At 44.8% G+C, this 20758-nt stretch overlaps 1 protein-coding gene across 1 annotated transcript in view; it reads left to right on the top strand.

Moving 5' to 3' along the window:
- The window catches only part of EEPD1 (endonuclease/exonuclease/phosphatase family domain containing 1), a 62048-nt gene extending 47130 nt beyond the window's left edge, over nt 1–14918 (top strand). The window contains exons 3-7 of the mRNA XM_008921128.4: nt 3402–3512; nt 6573–6707; nt 7965–8097; nt 14119–14313; nt 14420–14918. Coding sequence (XP_008919376.3) covers nt 3402–3512; nt 6573–6707; nt 7965–8097; nt 14119–14313; nt 14420–14619 — 774 coding nt within the window. The 3' untranslated portion in view covers nt 14620–14918. The remainder of the gene's footprint in view (nt 1–3401; nt 3513–6572; nt 6708–7964; nt 8098–14118; nt 14314–14419) is intronic.
- The last annotated feature ends 5840 nt before the right edge of the window (nt 14919–20758 follow it).

The following is a 20758-nucleotide window of genomic DNA, read 5'->3' as shown; positions in this document are numbered from 1 at the left end:
TGAAACACAGAGTAACCAGAGCATCCTGAAGAAGGGGTGGTGAGAGCTGCTTATGGGCTACTGCAGGGTGCTTGCTGGCAGCTCTCCTAGTGGGCAGAGTTCCTGCACCTGAAGAGATCTAACTTTATGCACAAATTAGATGCTTTTGTTGGCAGTGTTTGCAGTGTCCTGGGGAGGCAGGTAGGTGTGTTAGGGAGTCTGTAACTTCCTCATAATCTCCAGCACGTACCAGCCCAACATATTTTTTTTATGCACTCCCAAATTCATCCAAGACCCCTTGCCTTCCCCTCTCCAGTCCCTCCTCAAATGTGCATTTCTTCAGCTTCTCCAGCTGCCCTCTGTTCTTTTCCAATATCACTCATAAGTTCATTACTGTACCTGTCTCTGCCTCTGGACAGGCTGGGAGGAACAGGTGCCAGCTCTTTATCAGGGTGGACAAAGAACAATTATGTCTTTGGAAACTCTCTTCTTGGGAAAGTAAGCCAATAAGCAAAGGCAATGGAGCTTGTCCCAGTTCCTGGAGTGGTGGCCCTTGTTGGCACCTTGCATGCCAAATGGGGGCAATCATAGACTCATAGACTCATTTTGGGTTGGAGAAGACCTTTAAGATCATTGAATCCAATGGGCAGGTAGGTACCTGGCACAAGGGAGTTGACCTCTCACGAGCACAGTCTGCTCTTTGCTTAGAGTATGCCTTGGAGCGTAGATGTAATACAGGGCATAAGAGAACAAGCCCTGGTACTGTTGGTCTTATGGTATGCGTGTGAGCTTTGACTTGGTATGTGTAGCATGTTATGAAGAAGCTGATTAAATTTCATGAAAGTTGCAGCCTGAAAGGCTCTAGAGAAAAACAAAACTAGAGCTTTTTTTCTTAAGAGGATTTGGGTAAAATAAAAAAAAAAAGTTGTTCTTATTGACTGAGATTTTAATTTTCATTTTTCTTTACCACTTGAAGAACTGCTTCTCCAAGGGATTGGCATAGGTCTAACTTAGTTTTGCAGAGAGAAAAGGCATTTTTTTTTCATTCCCATTGTGGGCTAGGAGCTTGCCTGTATATTTTTACTGCATGAGGGAAAGCGTAATGTTGGTTGACGTTGGGTTTTGTGGGCAGAACAACATGATTTGAAAAATGCCCTTCTCACTTCAGCAAAAAAACATGACCTCAGCAAGTATGCTGTCACAGCTTCAAAATCTGTACGCCTGTAAGCCCTGGAAAATGGGCACAGACTGAAGTCAGCTGCTGTAGGCCAAGTTCTTCATTGCTGCAGCCGTACCCAGAATGGGCTGATGGCTTTTTTTTCTGGACAAACCATGTAATCTTATTTGTCATCTTTTTGTTTGCACAAAGTTAAATCAAGGCCTTAAAAAAAATCAATCTGGAGGAAACAAACTATTCAAACTAGTTGACTGCAGATGCTCTTTTTAATAAAGTGATGGTTTCTGTAGGATTTATTCACCCGTGTCATATGCTTTGTGCTGGCTGGACTTTCTAGACAGCTGCAACTCAGAGATAAGTTAACTCTTTTGTCAGGTTACACTTGAACTCCTATATTTTTTTTGCTGATTTAAGTTATTTAAATGTTAAGAAACTCATTCACAAAATTCACCCTGTTTAAAGACATCAGGGTGGCACCAGGAATGAGTAATTATTGCTGCCGTGATTTATCGTGTTTGTTGGGGTAGCACCTGGTGATAAGTTGAGAGCCAGGCTCTGTTCCCAGGCCGTGCAAACACTCTGTGTGCTTCCTTGTTGCCCAACCCCAGCTCTACCTGAAGGTACATAACGGGCAACCATGTGATGTGCTAGTGTGGCATCTTGAATAAGAAGCCCCAGCCAACTTCTACGTGTCAGAAAACTGTTTTAAAAGGTGTACCATGTGTTTTTGCATGACGCTTGGCCTTCTGAGGCAAAAAAGAGTGGCTGGGTTTTGTGCATCTGAAAATCACTGCTTACAGCTTCAGCCTCCAGGATGCTGAACTTGCAGCCAGGGCAGTCAGTGCAAGAGCAAGATTTTATTTTTCATTTTTGAATCAAAACATAAAATAAACATGACAATAACTATTCCATCATTTTACTGGTACCTATGTAGGAAACTCTTATATCTATGCAGCTCTGTAGCTCTTCAAACTGCGTTTGGCATGCTCCACTGCAAAGAGTTGCTGTGTATACACTGTTATTGTTTGCCTTGAAAATCCTTCTTTGTTAAATTGCTGCTTGATCTGGAGGGACATTTTGGATACAAAATTTTGTCTGAGGGTCCTCTTTCACTATGAAAGCCTCTGCATTTTCACACAGTTTCTCCAATGTCAGAACAAAATGATGCACAGTGGAAGTCCCTGTTGCTCTTTCACAGTGATGACTTTTAACTATCCCCTTTCTACACAGCCAGAACCTGCAGCACAGCCAGGGTGTTTGATTGATGCCTATCCCTGCCAGCTTCCAGGCTGAGCCTTTCTGAAGCCAGCATCAGCTTTGCCAAGGACTCTAGCTCCTCCTGTTAAGCCTTATTTTGAAACTCCTGGCAAAATGTGTTCCATATTGTCCACATCAGTGAGTTCCAGATTCCAGATTTTCCAGGGTGGTTTTTATTAATATTTATTTTTTTATTTATTTATGTATCAATCTCAGGATGTTACCCAGGTGGGCTCAGTGGTTCTCCACGGTGTCCACTGTTGCAGTATCCCTGATCTGTTGGGTATTAGGGCGCAGCCTCTAAAGCTCTGACCATGTGCTTGGACACATAACAGTGTCTGAGTGCTATGGTTGTATAGCAGTGACCAGGAAGACAAAAACCTCTAGGGAGCGTGAGAAGGACGTGCTGGAACTGCGTGCGAGTGTGCAGCCACTTCCCTCATGCGTGGAGGTTCTCAACCACGTGTCCCTGGCATAAAGTCAGAGGAACCTTAGCCCCCAAACACCAGCTATTGAGCTTGGCCTACACCCTTCCTCTTGTGTCATGCCAGTGGCTGCATTGTTGGAGTGGAGCCAGCCACACTGTGGAGGCCTCCTGACCCCTGGGAGTATTCAGCAGCTGTTCCTGAAGCCCCTGGCAGGGATGGGATTTGGTGCAGTCAACATCTTTGGAAGCAGCACAGAGGCAATCCGTTTCCAATCAAACAAGTAGCTTTGGAGGGGGAAAAAAAAGGGTCTGAGGGAGAAACGTTCTACTCGCAGCATTTGCCATAAGTTATTTTAATTTTTATTTATCTCCAAGTCAGGGGTGAGTCAGCCTGGGATGTGACTCAGACCACCTCCTTTGTGAGCCTTCAGGGAGGGCAAAGAGCACAGCCTGTGCTCCACTGTGCCTCTTACCAATGCTTTATTACATGCTTTATTTTTCAATTTTTTAAAAACCCTACGAAGCTGATATTTTTTTTTTTCCTCTTTCTTTTCTCTCTAGTTTTGTATGGAGCTGAACCAGCCAACGCTGCCAAACATCCGCAAGTGGAAGGGCCCTAGAGGATGTTGGAAGGGTGTTGTTTCCGAGAAACCCTCAGGCCAGCTACACAAGGTACATTAATCCCTAAGTCTGAACTTTGGCTTTGCTTTCTTTTCTCCCTCTAACCAAGGATGTATTTTGGATGTTTAAGGCAACACACATTGCAAATCCTTTTTGGAAAGGTTTGCATTTCTTGTTTTTTATGCTGACTGTTCCTATAGCTTTCAATTTGACGTCGCGATTGATGTTTTGGAAGAATTGTGGTGTGCTTCTAAGGAGGAAGGTGTGTGTGTGTTTGTGGGAGGTATGGTGGATAAAGGCAGTACAGAAATACAGAAGAAAGGCTACACATTAGGGCAAGGAAAGAGGCCTCAGTTTTGCCCCTGGTAGGCAGCAGTACTTGTGAATTTTTTTGTGCTGATCACCTGAGGTTGTTCCCTGATGCTGCACTGGCTGGCATTTGTAAGGGCTCCCCATTTTCCTAGTTTGCAAGTGAAGAGTCTGCAGAGGGGCCATACAACCTGCCGTCCTCACCTAGAAGACTTTATCTCCTACGTTCTCCAGAGTGCTTTGTACAGGTGTTAAAAATGCTGTGGACACCATTTGAAACCTGCACCGTGCTGCACTGTGCTTTTCCCTGCAGCGTCTTCTGCTGTGGAAATATGTGTATATACTGTAGAGAGGTATTAATTTATATGGTGGTGACAGCTGCACCTGCTACTTTTGACAATATTCAAGATATAGCTGCATTGGGCTGGACGTGACTAACAGTGCCCAAAAGCAGTGTTTCCCAAAGGAAGTGTCTCTTTTTTTCCCTTTAAGGGTGCTAATGAGTTTTCAGAGGAAGGTCCTCCTCGAGCTCAAGCCTTTTGTTACTGATCAGGGTCATTTTCATGATGCAGTCATCAGAGTGGGGATGTTGTTGTGGGGTAAAAGAGGGAATGGAGACCTGTTATGTTACAAGTGGTGCCTTGCAGTACATGAGGCTGTGTTGAACAAGCTATTTGATCTGGAATGATCTATTCTGAGCACTGTTGTTACTGTGGCTTCAGTTGTGTCCTGTAACCACTCTCCTTGGAATCCACATTTCCTTAATTTGACTTTTCCAAATCAGGTTGCATCCCTGTTCACTGGTGATTTTTGGGAGGCACACCTCTTTTTCTTGCCCTTCTGAGTAAAACCCAAGAATGAAGGGGAACAAGAAACCAAACTCCAGCTAAAACCCGCTACCTGAGCAGCACAAGGATTGGACTGTAGCTACCACCAGACAGGCATGGAGGGTCTGAATGTGTCCAAGGTTTAATACAATTCACACTTAATTGCAATGCACAGTGCAAATGCCCTCCAGGGCATTTTTTATTTTATTTATTTTAATTTTTATTCCTGGCTGGAGTTTTCCTTTGGGATCTCTTGGTAGGCCAGATCATTAAAACACTGAATATAAATAGTTGTGCAAAACTGTGAAAGTTGTTCCCTCCACTTTTTTTCTTTTCCCAAGAATTATTAATAAACATCTCAGAGTTTCTATGTTAAATCCAGAGTCTTCCATCAGTTCTTTCTTGAACTGTATTTCCAAAGATAACAATGGCAGTTTTGACTATGGACTGAGTAAATAAAACTTGTCATCCACCTCGGTTTACTGGTAGGGAAATAAGGATGAATGGTTCCCAAAATTATGAGAGAAATGTGTGGCCAAGCTAAGAATAGAAATTTTATCTACTGACTCTGCTTTTTAGCTACTTTAACAGAAATCTGACTGTGCTGGAGAACCCTCTGATAAGCCAAAAAGTCTCTTCTAACACTGGGCTAGTTAATGAGCCAGTCAGGTTTGAACACCACGTACACAAATGCAATGCCATGAGGTAACACGGTGTAACCTCACGAACAGAGCATCTTAAGCACAAACCAATCTCAGGAGGCTCTACAGGGCTAAATAATGCAAAATACTGGATGGTGCTTCAGGCTCGTGCTTCCACATACGCCGAGCATTTGGCCTTCAACCAGGCAATGACTTTTGACCGCCATGTTGATGTGAAGACTGGAGCCAGGAAATAGCAAACACCTGTTGATAACAGTTTTATTCTTCCACATCTTTTCCTGTAGCAGTTTTCAGACCTTAGACTTCTGACTGGGGGAATAATTTTGTCAGTATTTAAGGGTTAGTTATCAAAGGAGCTGCCAAGGAATTTTAGCCAACCTTAATACTTTCAAGGCTCTTGGGAAGTCAGTGGAACAGTTAACACTTTTTTATTGCAGCTGAAATGGAGAAAACTCTTTTTTCCGATGGATTTAACTATGATTCGCTAAGGGACGTGGGTTTGAATGGTGCCAAGGAAAATGGTGTCTGGGTGATGGGAGGGGAGGCTTTGAATCAGGTACTGCTGCTGATGCGACCAGGGTAGGCAGCTTTCTGAAAATGCCAATTCCATATCATGAAATTATCAAAAAAAAAGCCCATGCAGGATGAAAGGAGCACAGAGCTGAGTGTGAAATGTTCAAACTGGAAAACAGACAGCAAAGATTGACAGGGCTGAGAGGTCTAGACCAGATTTCATGCCAAGAGACTGAAGGGGTCAAGGTGTTTTTAGCTTACGGGCGACAGAAGGCTGTGAGATGGCATATGGTCTGTGGAGAAGGAACAACTGTGTGCAGCATTGTCTACTGCAAGCCCTAGCAGCCACCCAGTGAGACTGAGCTCATGGTTAGAAAAATAATCCTGTGGGTAAAGAACTACCTCATTATTGACCGTGCTCAGAGGAATCTGGTGCTTTGCCTGGACTAGGAGGAAACAAGGACCACATCAGCCTGAACACACACATGAGAGGCAGCATCTTTCACCCCTGTGGTGGTCTTGAACATGCCCTGCCTGTATAAAATAAAACAGATTATTAAATCCTTGGCAGGACCGAGCAGTGCTAAAATTACCTGAGTATCCAAAATTACCACCGTGCAGGTGTGAGGGGCTGTGAGTAGTATAGCAATGCATGTTTCAGCTTGGCACGCTCAGTTTTCGGTGAAGTCAGTGGAGGTGCCCAGGAAGTGTTCCTCCCACATCTGGTGGGGGGGTTTGGCTGGGGTGCGATAAAGAAGCGTTTCCACCTGATCTCTGTGTCTCTCGGTTTTTAATTTCAGGGAGTTGAATATTCTGGCTTCCTCTGGGATACAACAGCTGGCATTGAGCTGAAAGATGCCTCATCTCAGGAGAGCGCACAGACTAACGGCAACGGGAGGCACTCATATCCTCACCCCTATCTTGCACATTTCAAGGTAACTGCCATTGTGCCAGCTGACCCTTGCAGAGCTTTTGTTAGAAAGAACTTGGGTAAGATGAAAAGAGACTTCTAACAGATAATAATTTGCATGAGCCTCTAACCTATCTCATCACTGTCCCATGGCTTGATTATGGACAAGTGCTTAGTGGACATATGGTAGTTCATCACAGTCAGTCCTTTCCCTTGCTCCTGTGGCAGCAAGCCCTGCTGCAAGGGAGCATTTGAGAATGTGAGGGTCATGGATCCTCAATACTATCCATAGCCACTGAGAGTGTGACAGAAGTCACCAGTCACCTTGTTTGTCTTTTACCAAATTAACACAGGCAGAATGAGGTGTGTGTCCAGCAGCAGCCAGCCACAAGGCTGTTATTCTTGTCAGTGCCACAAAGAGGGATAAGTGCAGGGAGAATGGAGATAGATTATGTATATATGTGTGTGTGTGTGTGTGTGTGTGTGTATAAGGCACAGTGCTGCAGAGAGACTCGGGCTAGCCTGTCTTATGTTGCTATCATACTGCAGAGTTTCCATTACAAAGCTTTTTCACTAGGCTGAACCCATCTAAAACAATGTCATCAGTTTTGAAAACAGTTCTTGTACATAAGCTCAAGCAAACATGTAAGCAGAGGGAGCCCATCTCTGCACAGGCTGTGATGGAGGAATCCAATTTGACATGTCTGGTGATGCTTTGAGAGAAGCATTGATCAAATAATTATGAATAAATAAATTACTAGTAATTAAATAATTATGCAAATAGGTCAATATTAGGAGTAAGTATTACTTGTTCCAAGTGATTCCCAGAAGGTAAGAAGAAGATTGCAGCTCCTTTCAAGGTACATTAAGTTTCTTGGTTAGTCTCTGTGACGAACTAGGGCTAATCACAAGACAGTAGTAATTAGCCCCTGTAATGACCATGACATTATTTGTAGCTTATTAATAACTGGTTTTACATAAACTGATTTTCATAAGCAGCTGACTTCTTTCTGCAACTGTGGTGGAAGGGAGCTGTTTGCATATGCAAACCAGTTTCACCAGAACTGAGAGGCTTTCAGGTTAAGGCACACAAAGCTGCAAAATGCCTCCCTCCCCTTCCTCCTCAAAACAAGACACACCAAAACACACCACATACATAGCAGAGGGAGTCCTAGTCCTCCAAATTTACTACTGAAAGTACTGGGAGCAGGCACATGGTTTTGCTTGTTGACCTTCCGTGCCCTGTCCGCACGGCATTGATTTCTCCTCCTTCCTCCCCCAGGTTGGAATGAATGATCTAACGGTGGTTAACCTTCACCTGGCCTTGCCATCCTCAGCGGGAGAGAATACCGGGAAGAACCACGACAGCCACAAACTGGCAGCCTGTGCGCAGAGTTTGCAGGAGACTCTGAAAGGTAGGGCAGGTTTTTTCCTGCCAGCTGTCACGTGCACACTGGCGTTTATCTAATTAAAAGGAATTTTAAAAAGAATAAAATCTACTTCAGTGAGCATTTCACAAATATCCTCATCAACCTCACAATTGTCTTTACCCGCATTTGTATTTGAATGATGCATAGCATGACAAATGTGCTTTTCTCTTTCTCCCTGTCTTATAGTCTTTCCTAATTAACACAAACAGCACAGGGAATCCTACTGGCTTTGACATCATTTTTTCAAATGAAGTTCCTTCTGATTTTATGCTACTGTAAGAGCAAGTTCTGCCAAAGGAAAAAAAGGACACCAGAGTTGAGACCCCATTTTAAATACTTTGTGGAAATGACACCTACCTGATATCAGAACAAAGCTTATTTTTTTTTCCCCCTCAAGAGAAGTAGGTTTATATATTTACTTTTTGGATAATTGAAAGCTCTTTGGAAAACCCAATGTAAATCAGGAGGCAGCTACTAATGAGAAAAGAATGACACCAGAATGTAGATCTGAACTTGAGCAATGTAATAGCAGTTGAATTTCTCTACCTTGTTTCTGCAAATTTGCTTCTTACTTTGAAGCTTGCAAATTATATTCAGTTTCCTATGAAGCAGAACGAAATGTTTCAGATGTTGCTGATCTTGTTATAGGAATAAAAAAATCTAGCCCTTTGTTTACTGCTTAACAAAGATGTGAAAGGGTTGCAAGGTTGTATGCGTGATGATTTTCAACTTGGCCCAGTTTAATAAGGTTGGTCACTTGGAAGTGTTAATATCCCTCTTGTATAACACCACAGGTATTTGCAGTTTTCATGCGTGTTGTATCGTTGTTCCTTTTGAGCTGCAGAAGTCAGTCAGAGCTATTTTAAGTGCTACTGATTAAAGTATTTGTCCACTTACTTTAAAATTGGAAAGGATGAAGGTGAACAAAAGGATTGTTTGTTTAATCCCCAAAGGCTGAACTGAGACACAAATAAGTGTGTAGCTCTTCTGAAGTCAATTGAGTTGCACTTCCATTGCGTCTAAATTTAGATTGTTGGCATTCTCTTTATGTTTTAATTTTCATATGGGAGGCACCTTACTGGAGCAAGCTTGTTCTTGGCTTAGTCTTTCACAAAAAATGAGATTCAGATTCCTCCAAACCTGTGGGATGCAGGTGTGGTTTCCTAAACAAATGGGAACGCACATGTGTTACTTTGAAGTACTGAATTACCCTGCCAAAATGAATGTCATGCTTAAAATTACTGCCATCCTTCAATTTCTTCCAAATCAATCCATAAAATATGGGTAATAAGAACTTATTTGTCTGTGGGTACTGCAGTAAATTTGAGTTTCTGTTCCCATTTTGCTAACAGATGCCTGTTTAACTATCCTTTCTTCTTATGAGGAGGCACGTGAGCATCTGAGGAATGTTGTTTACTGTTTACTATCCACAGCCTCCTGTAATGCAGAACACTAGTGTGCCCATATTTCTCCATTAGACAAGTGGGTCCTGGTTCCTTTTTCCCCCCTCTTTCTTTTCCTTCATTGGTACTGGAGAGACATGGTGGCTGTTGGCTGCTCGTAGCTAACTCTTTGCAGCAGCTCTTCTGTCTTCTCTCAGGAATTCCACAAGTTCATCTTCAGTGCGGTGAGCATGGGCAACACACACGTGCTATTCTGAATGTAGTGGTTGGACCCAGGGCTCAGGGTATTGGATGGATTGAGAGCAGTCCTGAGGAGAAGAACGTGGGGGTATTGGTGGATGAGAAGCTGAACATGAGCCAGCGATGTGTGCTTGCAGAACAGAAAGCCAATCACATCAAAAGACACATGGCCAGCAGGTCAAGGGAGGTGATTCTACCCCTCTACTCTGCTCCCGTATGACCCCATCTGGAGCAGTGCATCCAGCTCTGGGACTCCCAACAGGGGAAGGACGTGGAGCTGTTGGGCCAAGCCCACAGGAGGTCCATGAAGATAGTCAGAGGGCTGGAGCATCTCTCCTATGAAGAAAGGCTGAGATAGCTGTCGTTGTTCAGTCTGGAGAAGACTTTGGGGAGACCTTATAGTAGCCTTCCAGTACCTAGAGTGTGCCTACAAGAGAGCTGGAGAGAGACTTTTTACAAGGACATGTAGGGATAGGACAAGGGAGAATGGCCTTAAACTGAAAGAGGATATTTAGATTAGATATTAGGAAGAAATTCTTTACTATGAGAGTGATGAGGCACAGGAACAGGTTGCCCAGAGAAGCTGTGGGTGCCTCATCCCTGGCAGTGTTCAAGGCCAGGCTGGATGGGGCTTCGAGGAACCTGGTCTAGTGGAAGGTGTCCCTGCCCATGGCAGAGGGGTTGGAAATAGATGATCTTTAAGGTCCCTTCCAACCCAAACCATTCTATGATTCTGTGATCTTCTCTCATATGGCTTGGCCATATTCCATGGGTTACCCATGCATCACTAGGCTTACAAGACCTTTGAGAAGCAGTAGGGAGCTGCTTAGCAGCCAGTTTACAATCACATACTTCTCAACATCTGCATCTCACTCTCTCCAGGAAGGATTTGGAGGTTCAAGGGTCTGTTTAATTCACGAGGGAAATCATTCAGGGCATGGAAAAATCAGGGAGAGTGTCCTACAGGTGTCACTTTGGACTGCAGCAAAGCAAAGGAGGGTTTCACGGTTCCTGCAGGGAAGCAGATTTCAAGACTGCAGACTTTCTGCAGGCACTGTCAGTCCCTCAGCTGATTGCATTGGCACACCAGAGCTCAGCCACTGCGGCACAGGGCTGAGTTAAAGCAGTGCTTTGCTTTGCTGGCCAAGAGCCACCCGCAGGCACTGCTAGAATTCACTGGTGCTTCAGTGAGTTTGAAGATGCATTTGCAAACAGACTAGACGTTTTCTTCACCTGAGGAGTTCTCTGTTGACAAGGACATGTTTGTTTTGGGCCCAGTGGGTCTGAATGTGTTTGGGAGCACCAGTGAGAGGTAATGAATGGGACACGTGCCTGGCTGCTGCGTGATGTATGCCACCACATCCAACAGATGGAGGCTCTGGGTTCTTGTGGACATTACAGTCTGTGTCAGTGGCTTTTGCAGCAAAAGATGGCTTGGTAGCGGAGCACCTTCTGCTCTGTCCTGTTGTAGAAGGAGAGGAACCAGATTGCATTGGCTGAGGAGCCTCTGTCTCCTGAGGAGAAGGAGAATCAAGTCCTGCCAGGTTTAAACTTATTAACTCCAAAAGAGGAAAATCACAGCACAGCACCAGTAACATTGTCTTGATTTTCTTTTTTCCCCCATCTCATTGTAACACTGGATATCATGACTGCAGTTTTTGATCAATTATCATCCCTTGTTATGAACAAGGGCATGATTTCTTCTGGAACTTTTGCTAAGTTTGGCCGAGAGCCATTAAGGCTGATCTGTGAGACCCCTGAGAGCTGCAGCTACTGTGTGCAGCTCTGCTCCCTGCCTCTGCTGAGAGACCCAGGGCTGTCCAGTTAAGGGCAGTCACGCACTCAGGAGGATCCAGGCGGGTTCACTTCCTTCCCTCCCGCTGTTTGATGTCTGTCAGGATCTTGGGAGGCAGACAAGACACGAAACCTCAGTGCTGGTGTGCATTGATGTTGCTGTCGCAGGAGCTGGCAGAGGTAGGAGCAAGGCTGAGAGCGAGCCAGGACAGGGGGAAATGAAGTTGGTCTAGAAAATTGCTGTTTCTTGCTCTTCCTTGCTTAGCACAGGCTACCTGATATATTCCCCATTGATTTGCAATCTGGGGAGTCCCAGAAGCTCCTGAGAGAGGGGACCAGAAGCAATCCTTTCTCTCCCCGGTGGCAAATTTGGTTCCAGCCTCTTTAACATGCACCAGCCTATTCCTTCTGTCAACTTCACACTGCGTAACGATTTTATGCTTAGTTATTCTGCATGCAAAAGCTTAAATGGGTGAAGAATATAGTGATTCCCTCCCTGAGCAGTTAGCTGCAGGCTGACTTCTTACCTCCTTCTGAGCACACATCCAGGTGCTGGATCTTTTAGCCTCTGCTGTTTCTGAACTGTGCAGAATGGAGTAGTCAGTTAAAATTTTCACTTGCAAGTATGGTGGGTTTTTTAATAGATTTTTCATGTGAGGGAAATAGGCTTGAAGATTTGCTAAAACAAGTGTACGTAGTATAGAATAGAATAGTTTTGTGCATAATCAAGATACTGCTGTTAAGATCCCTGCCTCTCTGTCATTTTTAAACACCACCCCCCAAGGATGTGCTCCAGAGGTTTCCGTAATGGCCCTTTCCCACTTATAGGGCCAAGCTAAAAGCAGGGAAGGAGCTGAGTGCTGCCTGGGCCGTTAAGCAAGTGTTAGTACTGAAGGACCAAGATGGTGCAGTGGCATTTCCAGCTTCCTGGTCCTGCCAAGCAAGAGATCTTTGTGATGAGAGGCATGCAATACCACCAGCTCACAGCAAGCACTGTTCTCCCATTATGCAAGCACTGATTTTTCTTTTAAGTTCTGGTGGAGCTTAAAACAACTCAGGTTGAGATTCAGTTTTTTTATTTCTTTCAAAGATGGGAAGACTGCTGTCCCAAAAACTTTATAGAATAATATTTAAGCTTCATGTTATTTACAGTATGATTTGTGACTTGCAAAGGGTAGAGAAATCACAAATATTTTCACCATCGCCCCCCTGCATCTTAGCAAACAGCATGTTTTGAAGTATTTGTAAGTCATATGTCATCAGTCTTGCTGCTTTTGTGCCCTTTCCCAATTCATCTTTCTTGCAGTGCAAGGCAGGAGTGGAATAGATTTTGTTGTTGAGCTTGTGCTCCCTCTCCTGGATAGTGACTTCTACAGCAATAGCACAAAATGAGGTTCATCCAAGAGCACTAAGTATGGTAGATCAATCTGTCTGTCCACCCCACCACCTCCCACACTCCAATCCCAGGAAGGAAAAAGCTTATAGGCTCTCATAGTTTTGTTTTCTGAAGTCATCTTTAGGATAATTTTTTTGTGCATTTGTGCCTCCTTTTTAGCATCTTTCTCGACTTTTCCAGTACCAAGTTGTAACGCAGAAGCATCTCTATCAGCTGTCAGCATTCTTCAGTTTGTCTTCTCAGATGTTTCTGGCAGTGGTTTGAGATGGGCACTGAGCCGTGGGTGTTGTCATCTTACCCCAGTGCACAGCTGGGATGTCTGCATCCACATCTGTGGAACTAGGAAAGCACAAATTGTGGATATGAAATTAGGGTCCAGAGTTTTTTTTTTTCACTCATTCGGGTTGGAAATACAATGTAACTGAAATAATTTTCTGTTCACGTGAAGACAGGATTCTTTGACGAGCATTTTGAGTCATCGTTTGTGTTTCTTTGAAAATTCAACTCTAGGCAAAAATCTGAGCAGTATCCCTTCAGTCAGCCAGGCAAAGGAAAGCTGCTGTAGTCAGGGAGTGTCTGGGTAGTTTCTCAACTTACCTTCTGCCATCAGGCTTGCAGGCTACTCCTCAGTCTTATTCCTTAGGATTTCTCAAATGCAGAGGTAGAATGAGCATTGCACTTTTGAGACTGATATATATCAGCATGAGGCTGTGTCTTCCTGGGTTCCCCACAAAAGTGTCCTTGACTTTTACAGAAAATCTGTAAAAAGACAATGTCAAGTCAAGTTAAAGCAAATTCGTATTTCTTGCAGGGGAAAAAAAAAAGAAGCTTACAAAGTCGCAGATTCCTAAAAACCTCTAAGATAAGAACTGCTTGTCTTTGAGTTTGTCTCTATCAGTGAATAGCAAGCAAAAGGCACCAATATAAATTAGATTGTATTTAAAAACAAGCATCAAACATGTACTGGTTGGTTTTATTGTCATGAAGAGAATGACCATGACTAAATAGCCAGTGAAAAAGGCTTTAGACAGCATTTCTTTCAGGAGTTCAGAGTACAGTCAGCTTTTCTATTCAGTATTTGTATTTTACCTCCTCCCATTTTTCCCTCTCCCTCTTGTACTTCAGTGATGGATGTCCATTCCTCCCATTCTTTTCTATTTTTCTGTTTTCTAGGAGAAAAAGATGTAATCATCCTCGGAGATTTTAACCAGGCCCCAGACAGCAGTGACCATGACATCCTGAGGAAGGAGAAGTTCCATCACCTGGTCCCTTCCAGCACCTTCACTAACATCAGCACAAAGAACCCACAAGGGTCCAAGTCGCTGGACAACATCTGGATCAGTCGGAGCTTGAAAAAGGTTTTCACAGGTATAGTTGCTTTTTAGTGAGGTTGTGTAACCTTTAGTTAGGTTAGCAGTTTGTGTCAAATTTGGGCAGTATTACTTACCTTTTTCTCTGATTCTTTTTGGTGCAGGTCACTGGGCTGTTGTGAGAGAAGGGCTTACAAACCCATGGATCCCCGATAACTGGTCCTGGGGTGGGGTGGCTTCAGACCACTGCCCAGTGCTCGCTGAATTTTACCTGGAAAAGGACTGGAACAGGAAGGAGGTGACACGGAATGGGAATGGGGTGACGGTTGAACGGAACGACTCCCACACTAAGCACGAACGATGACATGAACTTGAGGGTGCTTCTTCTGCTACCCAGGGAGCAGTCAAAAGCTCTGGTCACTCACGGCTCTGTGGCAGAGCAGGACTGGCTTTCCCTCTCCCTCCTTCCTGCGTTCCTCCCTGCGCTTAGAAAGCATCAGCACTTGTTTTTGGTGGGCCTGGCTCTGTGCCCCTCCTGGACAGTTGTGGACAGTGTCTCATGGCAGCAAACTGCAACTTTTTCTGGGGACACAGTGGACATTTCCACACCTGGAGATTTGGATGGGAATTGTACAGAAAATAAAGTGTACTTTTAATACTGTAGAGGATCTTTGCTAAAATACAGCTGAGCAGGGCTTGGCTGTGAGGGTGAGGCAGGTGTGATGGTTATTTTCCTTTGCCTCTTTGTAAATTGAGGTAATTAAGAGAAGCCCCAAAAAGAGAGACACAGTGGAAATTCTTGGCAGCTTGCAAATGCCTTGCAAAAGCTGCCAGAGCTGGTCCCTGTGTGACCTGAAGTGAGACCTGAGTGGTCCCTCCGGCTCAACCTGGAGAGACACCCCTCCTCCACGTAAGCACCTCTCATCCTTCCCCTTCTCCTTCCTTATGCTCCTGGTGGGGTCATTTTGCCCCAGAATGGTTTCCTGGAGCTTGGCTTTGGCTTTTTGTTTGGTGCAGTGTTCAGTGTTGGGTTTTCTTCCTCCACACTAGCCTTCAGCAGGTGGGAAACCACCAACTGGTCCCTCTGCATAGCCAGAGGTCACTTCTCCAGTGCCCTCTTCCTTGTTCTTCCTTAGGGTTCTTGCAGGAACAGCCCTTGTCCTCTGGCCCTGCAAGTGGCATCAGATAGGATATGTAACCATGGGTCTTTGTCCAGGAGTTGGCATTCTGAGCAGGGCTCTGGGTTTTCAGTTTCTCCCTCTGGAAGACCAGGCAGTTATGCATCCCTTTCCTTGCTGCATAAGCCCGGTCCAGTCACCGTGACATGGAGTCTAAATACAGTGTATGGTCATCATGCATATGGCAGGGATGGGATCTGCTTCCAAGGAGGTTCAGTCCTGGGTTGGGGACACTTCAGTCAGGCCCCTGCCACAACAGCACTGGGAATGGAGCATTAAATATACCACCTACATAAATTTTTTCAGTAACAATTAATAAACAATTCTAGTGACCCAGAAGGGAAACATACTCGGACTGGAAAAAGCAATTCAGCATCTGCAAGAGAAATGGGCTGAGTGTGAAAGGCGCTGAGCTGCCCACTAACTTTCTGCTCTGGGCTGTAGATGACCACACATTTTGCTGCTGAGCAGCAAGGAAAGTTCTCTGGCGTGACTCATTGATTTATAAAGGGAAAATTACTCCTGACAGCGATGCCTGAACAAAGGAGATGTTGTAACTGAGGGGTATAGAGTAAACAGTATCATAATCTTGCAGCATTTGAGTTATCATCTCGTTTCTAACAACTCAATAACCATAATAAACAACTAATTTCTCAACAACTAAATACATTCCCATACAAACACACACAGTTGAAAGGCTTTTCTGTCTACATGCAAAACTAAACCCAGAACGAGGTGGAATAGTCTCAAGGTGACTCTCAGACTGAGGGAGTTTTCATGGACATTTCAAGAGGTTAAGTGAATGACTAAAAGCTCAGAGCATCAGACCAAAAATATATCTTTAGTTGCTTGACATTCCCTGTTGAAAATGGGTGGTGCAGGCATTTGTCTCTGATCATTAAAGAAGCCAGTGGGAGATCTTGGCTCTAGCTTTTGTTCTGGATTCTTGCTGCTGCTTTGTCCTTTTCAATCAGGCACAATTTTGCTGCCCTTAAATTGAGCAGCACCAGATTGCCCAAGAAACTCTCACTGGATGGATATTGGAGTTCCCAAGAACATCTGTCATGTTATAGTTGTTCAGAAACTGAAGTGGTGGCTGTCTTTCTCCTGCAACTGCAGGCACAAACCCAAATAGCAATTTTATTTCAAGATGTTTCTAATAGAAGCTAAGCTGGCCTAGATTTCTGTGGCTTTGTTGCCCAGGCAGTGCCAAGGCAGGCATCAACAAAGGAGGTGGCACAGAACCAGTGAGCCTTTCCTGCAAAAGGCCAGATACAGGCTCTACACCTTACACGTTTTGGGGTTCCCTCAGGTACCAAAATTTTGTGAGGCTGGGTCCTGTTTCATAAGTAATGTCACTAATGGCTGCAGTCTGATTTGGTTCAGGTTTAACTTTTCTTAAGGTAATTTATCTCGCCTGTGCACAGTGAAGTTCGGTGGAGCTCTTCTTTGCCCATTGCACGTGGAGCCTGGCCACTTCCTTACAAGGAAGCGCTGCCTCTTATCTCCTCCTGTCACATGCTGGCCTCAGACTTCCCCTGGCCAGGTGACATGGTGACAGCTGACACACAGCACATGGTCCCTGTGGAGGCTGTGGTTGGTGAGACCTTGCAGCCGTGGCTTCTGCAGGGGACCTCTCTCCTCCTCCTGGCTGCAGAGGTGCCTCCTAGAAGGGCACAGGTGAGTTTCTGCCTTTTAGCATCTTCTGGAATAAAAGGTTAAAGCAGTACTTGAGGGGGGCATGTCTAGTTGTTTGGCCTCTTTGCTGCTCACAATGAAGGCTATTAAAATATTATCAGTTAAATTATTCTCCTTTCCTGTTTGCTCTGACCTCTTTGCTTCATGGCAAAGCCTCTGGTTTGTCCTGGGGGCTTTTTAGAACTTATTTGGCAAGTGTCCATTTGGTCACTTGGCTTTGCAGTGTTGTTGCACTGCAGTGTTGCAAGCCATCTAAAAAAATGGACGTATAATACAGGAGGAACAATTTGGAGAGCTGCTAAAAACCTCTGAGGAACAAAGACAACTAAATAAATGTCCTGGAGATGAACTTTCAAAACCATGTTGTGGCAGCAGTGAATGGAAGCTTGATCGTACAAGGTAACCAGCCTTGGTCTTGGCACTCTTGAGCCTTCATGAGTCAGTACTCAGTGTTTCTAGAAAATGACAGAAATGGGTCAGCCCAGGGGATTTCATGGTTTTCCTAGATATCTAAATGCTGCCTTCTGAGATTGAGTTGATTTTTGATTTTAAAACTGCTGTGTCGAAGGAGCATGCTGGCCATGAATGTGATGGGAAGCAAAGCTCCCAGGACAGCAGCTGATGTTCCCTGGGAGCACTTAGGGTCATAAATTCAAACACTCAGAAATTAGGAGAAAATGTCCCATATTTAGCTTATGAGCATTTTGATAGCTGCAGGAAGCAAGGCAAAACCATGAAGGCATTTCCTGGCTTCTGACTTACCTTTCGGATTTCACAGTTTCATACAGAGTTTCTAGATGGGAAAAGCTTTGTAGGAAGGAGGCTTACATTCATTTGTGTTTCCAAAGGAAAACACAAAGTTCTTCCCCATGTGAGGAGTTACACTGACTGTGAATAAGGGCTCTCGTGGGAAACACAGCCTGCAACAGCTTTTTTTATCCCTGGAAGAGATGGAGCAGTGAGTCCGTGTGAACGTGCTGCTCTCAGGGTGACTTGAGGGTCTTGCCAGCAGGCTGCACGGCTCTCACTGTCACCAATCAGCTGTTCGGGGTTGTGTCGCATGTTCTGCAGAGCAGGACACAACCACAATTGCAGATGGAGCCCTCATCTGCTTACTGTTTTTTTTGGTTTTTAAGCCTTAAGTAACTTCTACCTCCATTATCTGGAAGTAAGAAAGCTCCAGTGTAAAATCAAAGTAGCTAAAAGGACTTACTCCGGACTTACTAAGTGTGTTCACTTAGGAAATATTGTGGGTGGATGACCCTTTGATGACCTGTCTTTCTAGCCATCTCATAACCCTGTGTGATATGTTCCCAGACTGAGGGATGTCCAAGTGTTATCTCTTTATCAGCTGTGTGAAAGGCTTCTTTTAAAAAGAAAAAGAAATGGAATGTGCACAGACTTGAATTGCAGTGTTGCTCAAACTTTGTGTGAAGACACAAGGAGCACCAGCACCAGGCTCTCAGAGCACTTTCCCACTGGTTTTTAGGGAATGACCTTCAGGAAAGCTCTTCCTTCTCCAGACCATTGCTTGAGACCTCCTTAATTGCTTGGCACAGTGGTAGATGAGAGGGACTGCCTTACAGCTAGATGGTTACTTTACCTCCTCCTGTTCTTATTGCTTGAAGTTAGCCTGCTCCCACGAAGATCACTCACATGTGTGCCTGGCTGGGCACCTCAGTTCTCTTGCATAGTCTTATTTGGGGGCACCTTAACCTGATTCCCTCAACTGTAGGACTATTACTCCTGTTCCTAGCAATTTTGTGGTCCTGTCACTCTTCCTCTTTGCACATGAGGCTTTCCCAGCTGCTTTAAAGGGACCTCTCACTCTGTCCTCATCCACCCAAGTGCTCCCTTGGGTCAAGAAGGTGCTGGAGGGAGATGCATTTTTGCTAGGTTTCCTCCCTGCCTTCTGACCTGTGCCTGGGGGGATGTATGGAGGCATATGTGGAGACCCAAAGGGTGGCAGTACTGGTCAGCTGATACACACAGTGCTTTTCCCTGTCTGTCACCTCTGGGGTAGGGAGAGTTATACCCCTGCTTGTAGCAGCATGCTTTGCTTTATGCTCAGAAATCAGCCTGTCCCAGCAGGCTGGGGACCCGCAGTAGCTCCTTTCTCTCTGCAGCAGGAAGGTAGTGATGTAACTGTCAGGGCTCCAGACTGGAAATGTGCGAGCAGAGCTACACTTAACCACCTTTTTCGCTTCAAAACAGAAGGAAAAGGGTTTTTTTTTTGGTCTTGCTACAGCTGAGGACCTGTGCAGGTGCCTCAAAGAATCAGGGCGAGTAGAGGAGATACGTGAGAGATTGCAAATGGGGTGTAAGGGGTAGCAGGAGCATGGCAACAAACAGGCGAGAATGGCATGGGGGTTCCCTGAAGTGATTCATGTCTAGGACATAGCTGCAACATGGAGGGTCCTAAGGAGAAGGGTGGAGAAATGTCTGACCAAGGATGCTGAGAGCTGGAAGAGGGTGGGACTGAGAGGCTGGGAAAGACAGAGGGATGGAGATGAGGGAGCAGATGGCGGAGTGAATCAACAGCTGGAGGCTTCTCCACATGGTCCTATGTGCTTGGTGATAAATCTTGCCCTAACCTGGAAAAGCTTCTTTGCTGAAATCTGTAAAGGAAAATCAGAATTACAGAGGACCTCAGCTTTACAATAGTGCCAGGAGAGGAAGGGGAAGAGGTAGACTCACAGATCACCTGTGGATTTTTTGGTGGATGGGAGTAAATTGACTTACTTTCTAGGCTCAGAGCTGCATGATTTGGTAGTGAATGTATTCCTTCAGGATATACAAGAAGGAAGGTGAAGGACTAAGATTAAAAAAAACACAGCCTGAAGGATGAGTGCTAGAGTCCAGGACAAAAGTCACACAGGAGAAATAAGCCAGTAAGCTGGAGGAAACAGCCTGACAAGTCTCTTGTTTGGGATGCGGCACAGGATGGAAATCAGGCCCTAATGTGTATACATGAGACCTTCCAAGCACCATTTTCTGGGCATTGCTGGGTCAGGACCTGGACATGAGCCCAGCTCTGCTGTATCAGAGTAGCTGTGCAGGGTGTTGGTGTTGGCATGTGCCCTCTGCTTTTTCTCCAAAGCCCCCCAGCATCACATGTGCCAGTGGAGAAGGTCCCCGCGGGGAGGTGTCTGCCCGGCAGCACGACCAGTGTGCTGTGGCCTGGAGCCAGCCACTCCCGTCCACTGGTTGCATTTCTCCCACCACTGAGTTTTGTTAGTAATTTTTTTCTTTTCAAAACCCTGCTGATTCAACCCAATCCTTCTCACTCATGTAAGCCCTATCTGTGTGGTCTCTATCTATGTTCTTTTCTGCTTCACATGCTAGCCAGTGTAGTTCTAACTTCAGCCTCAATTTCTTCATTATCCAAAGAGCTGAAATAATGCTGTACTTCACCCTGTTGGTCCTTAGAAACCTCAGGAAAAGATACTTAAAATGTCTAAGAGGCACTATATGATTTGGGAAGATACAAAATATTTCAGCAGCACCATAAGAAATTAATTTAGACAATTTTAATGGGAAGGTTATGGCTATGCCTTGAAAGATAATTCTGATGACATCTTTTCATTATTGAATCAATGTAAATGAATGGGTTTAAAATTCAATATC

This window comes from Manacus vitellinus, unplaced genomic scaffold, assembly GCF_001715985.3.
Source record: "Manacus vitellinus isolate BGI_N305 unplaced genomic scaffold, ASM171598v3 scaffold_3_pilon, whole genome shotgun sequence".
Lineage (NCBI taxonomy): Eukaryota > Metazoa > Chordata > Aves > Passeriformes > Pipridae > Manacus > Manacus vitellinus.
The sequence above is the reverse complement of the archived record's forward strand: the minus strand, read 5'-3'. Positions and strand labels throughout refer to the sequence as shown.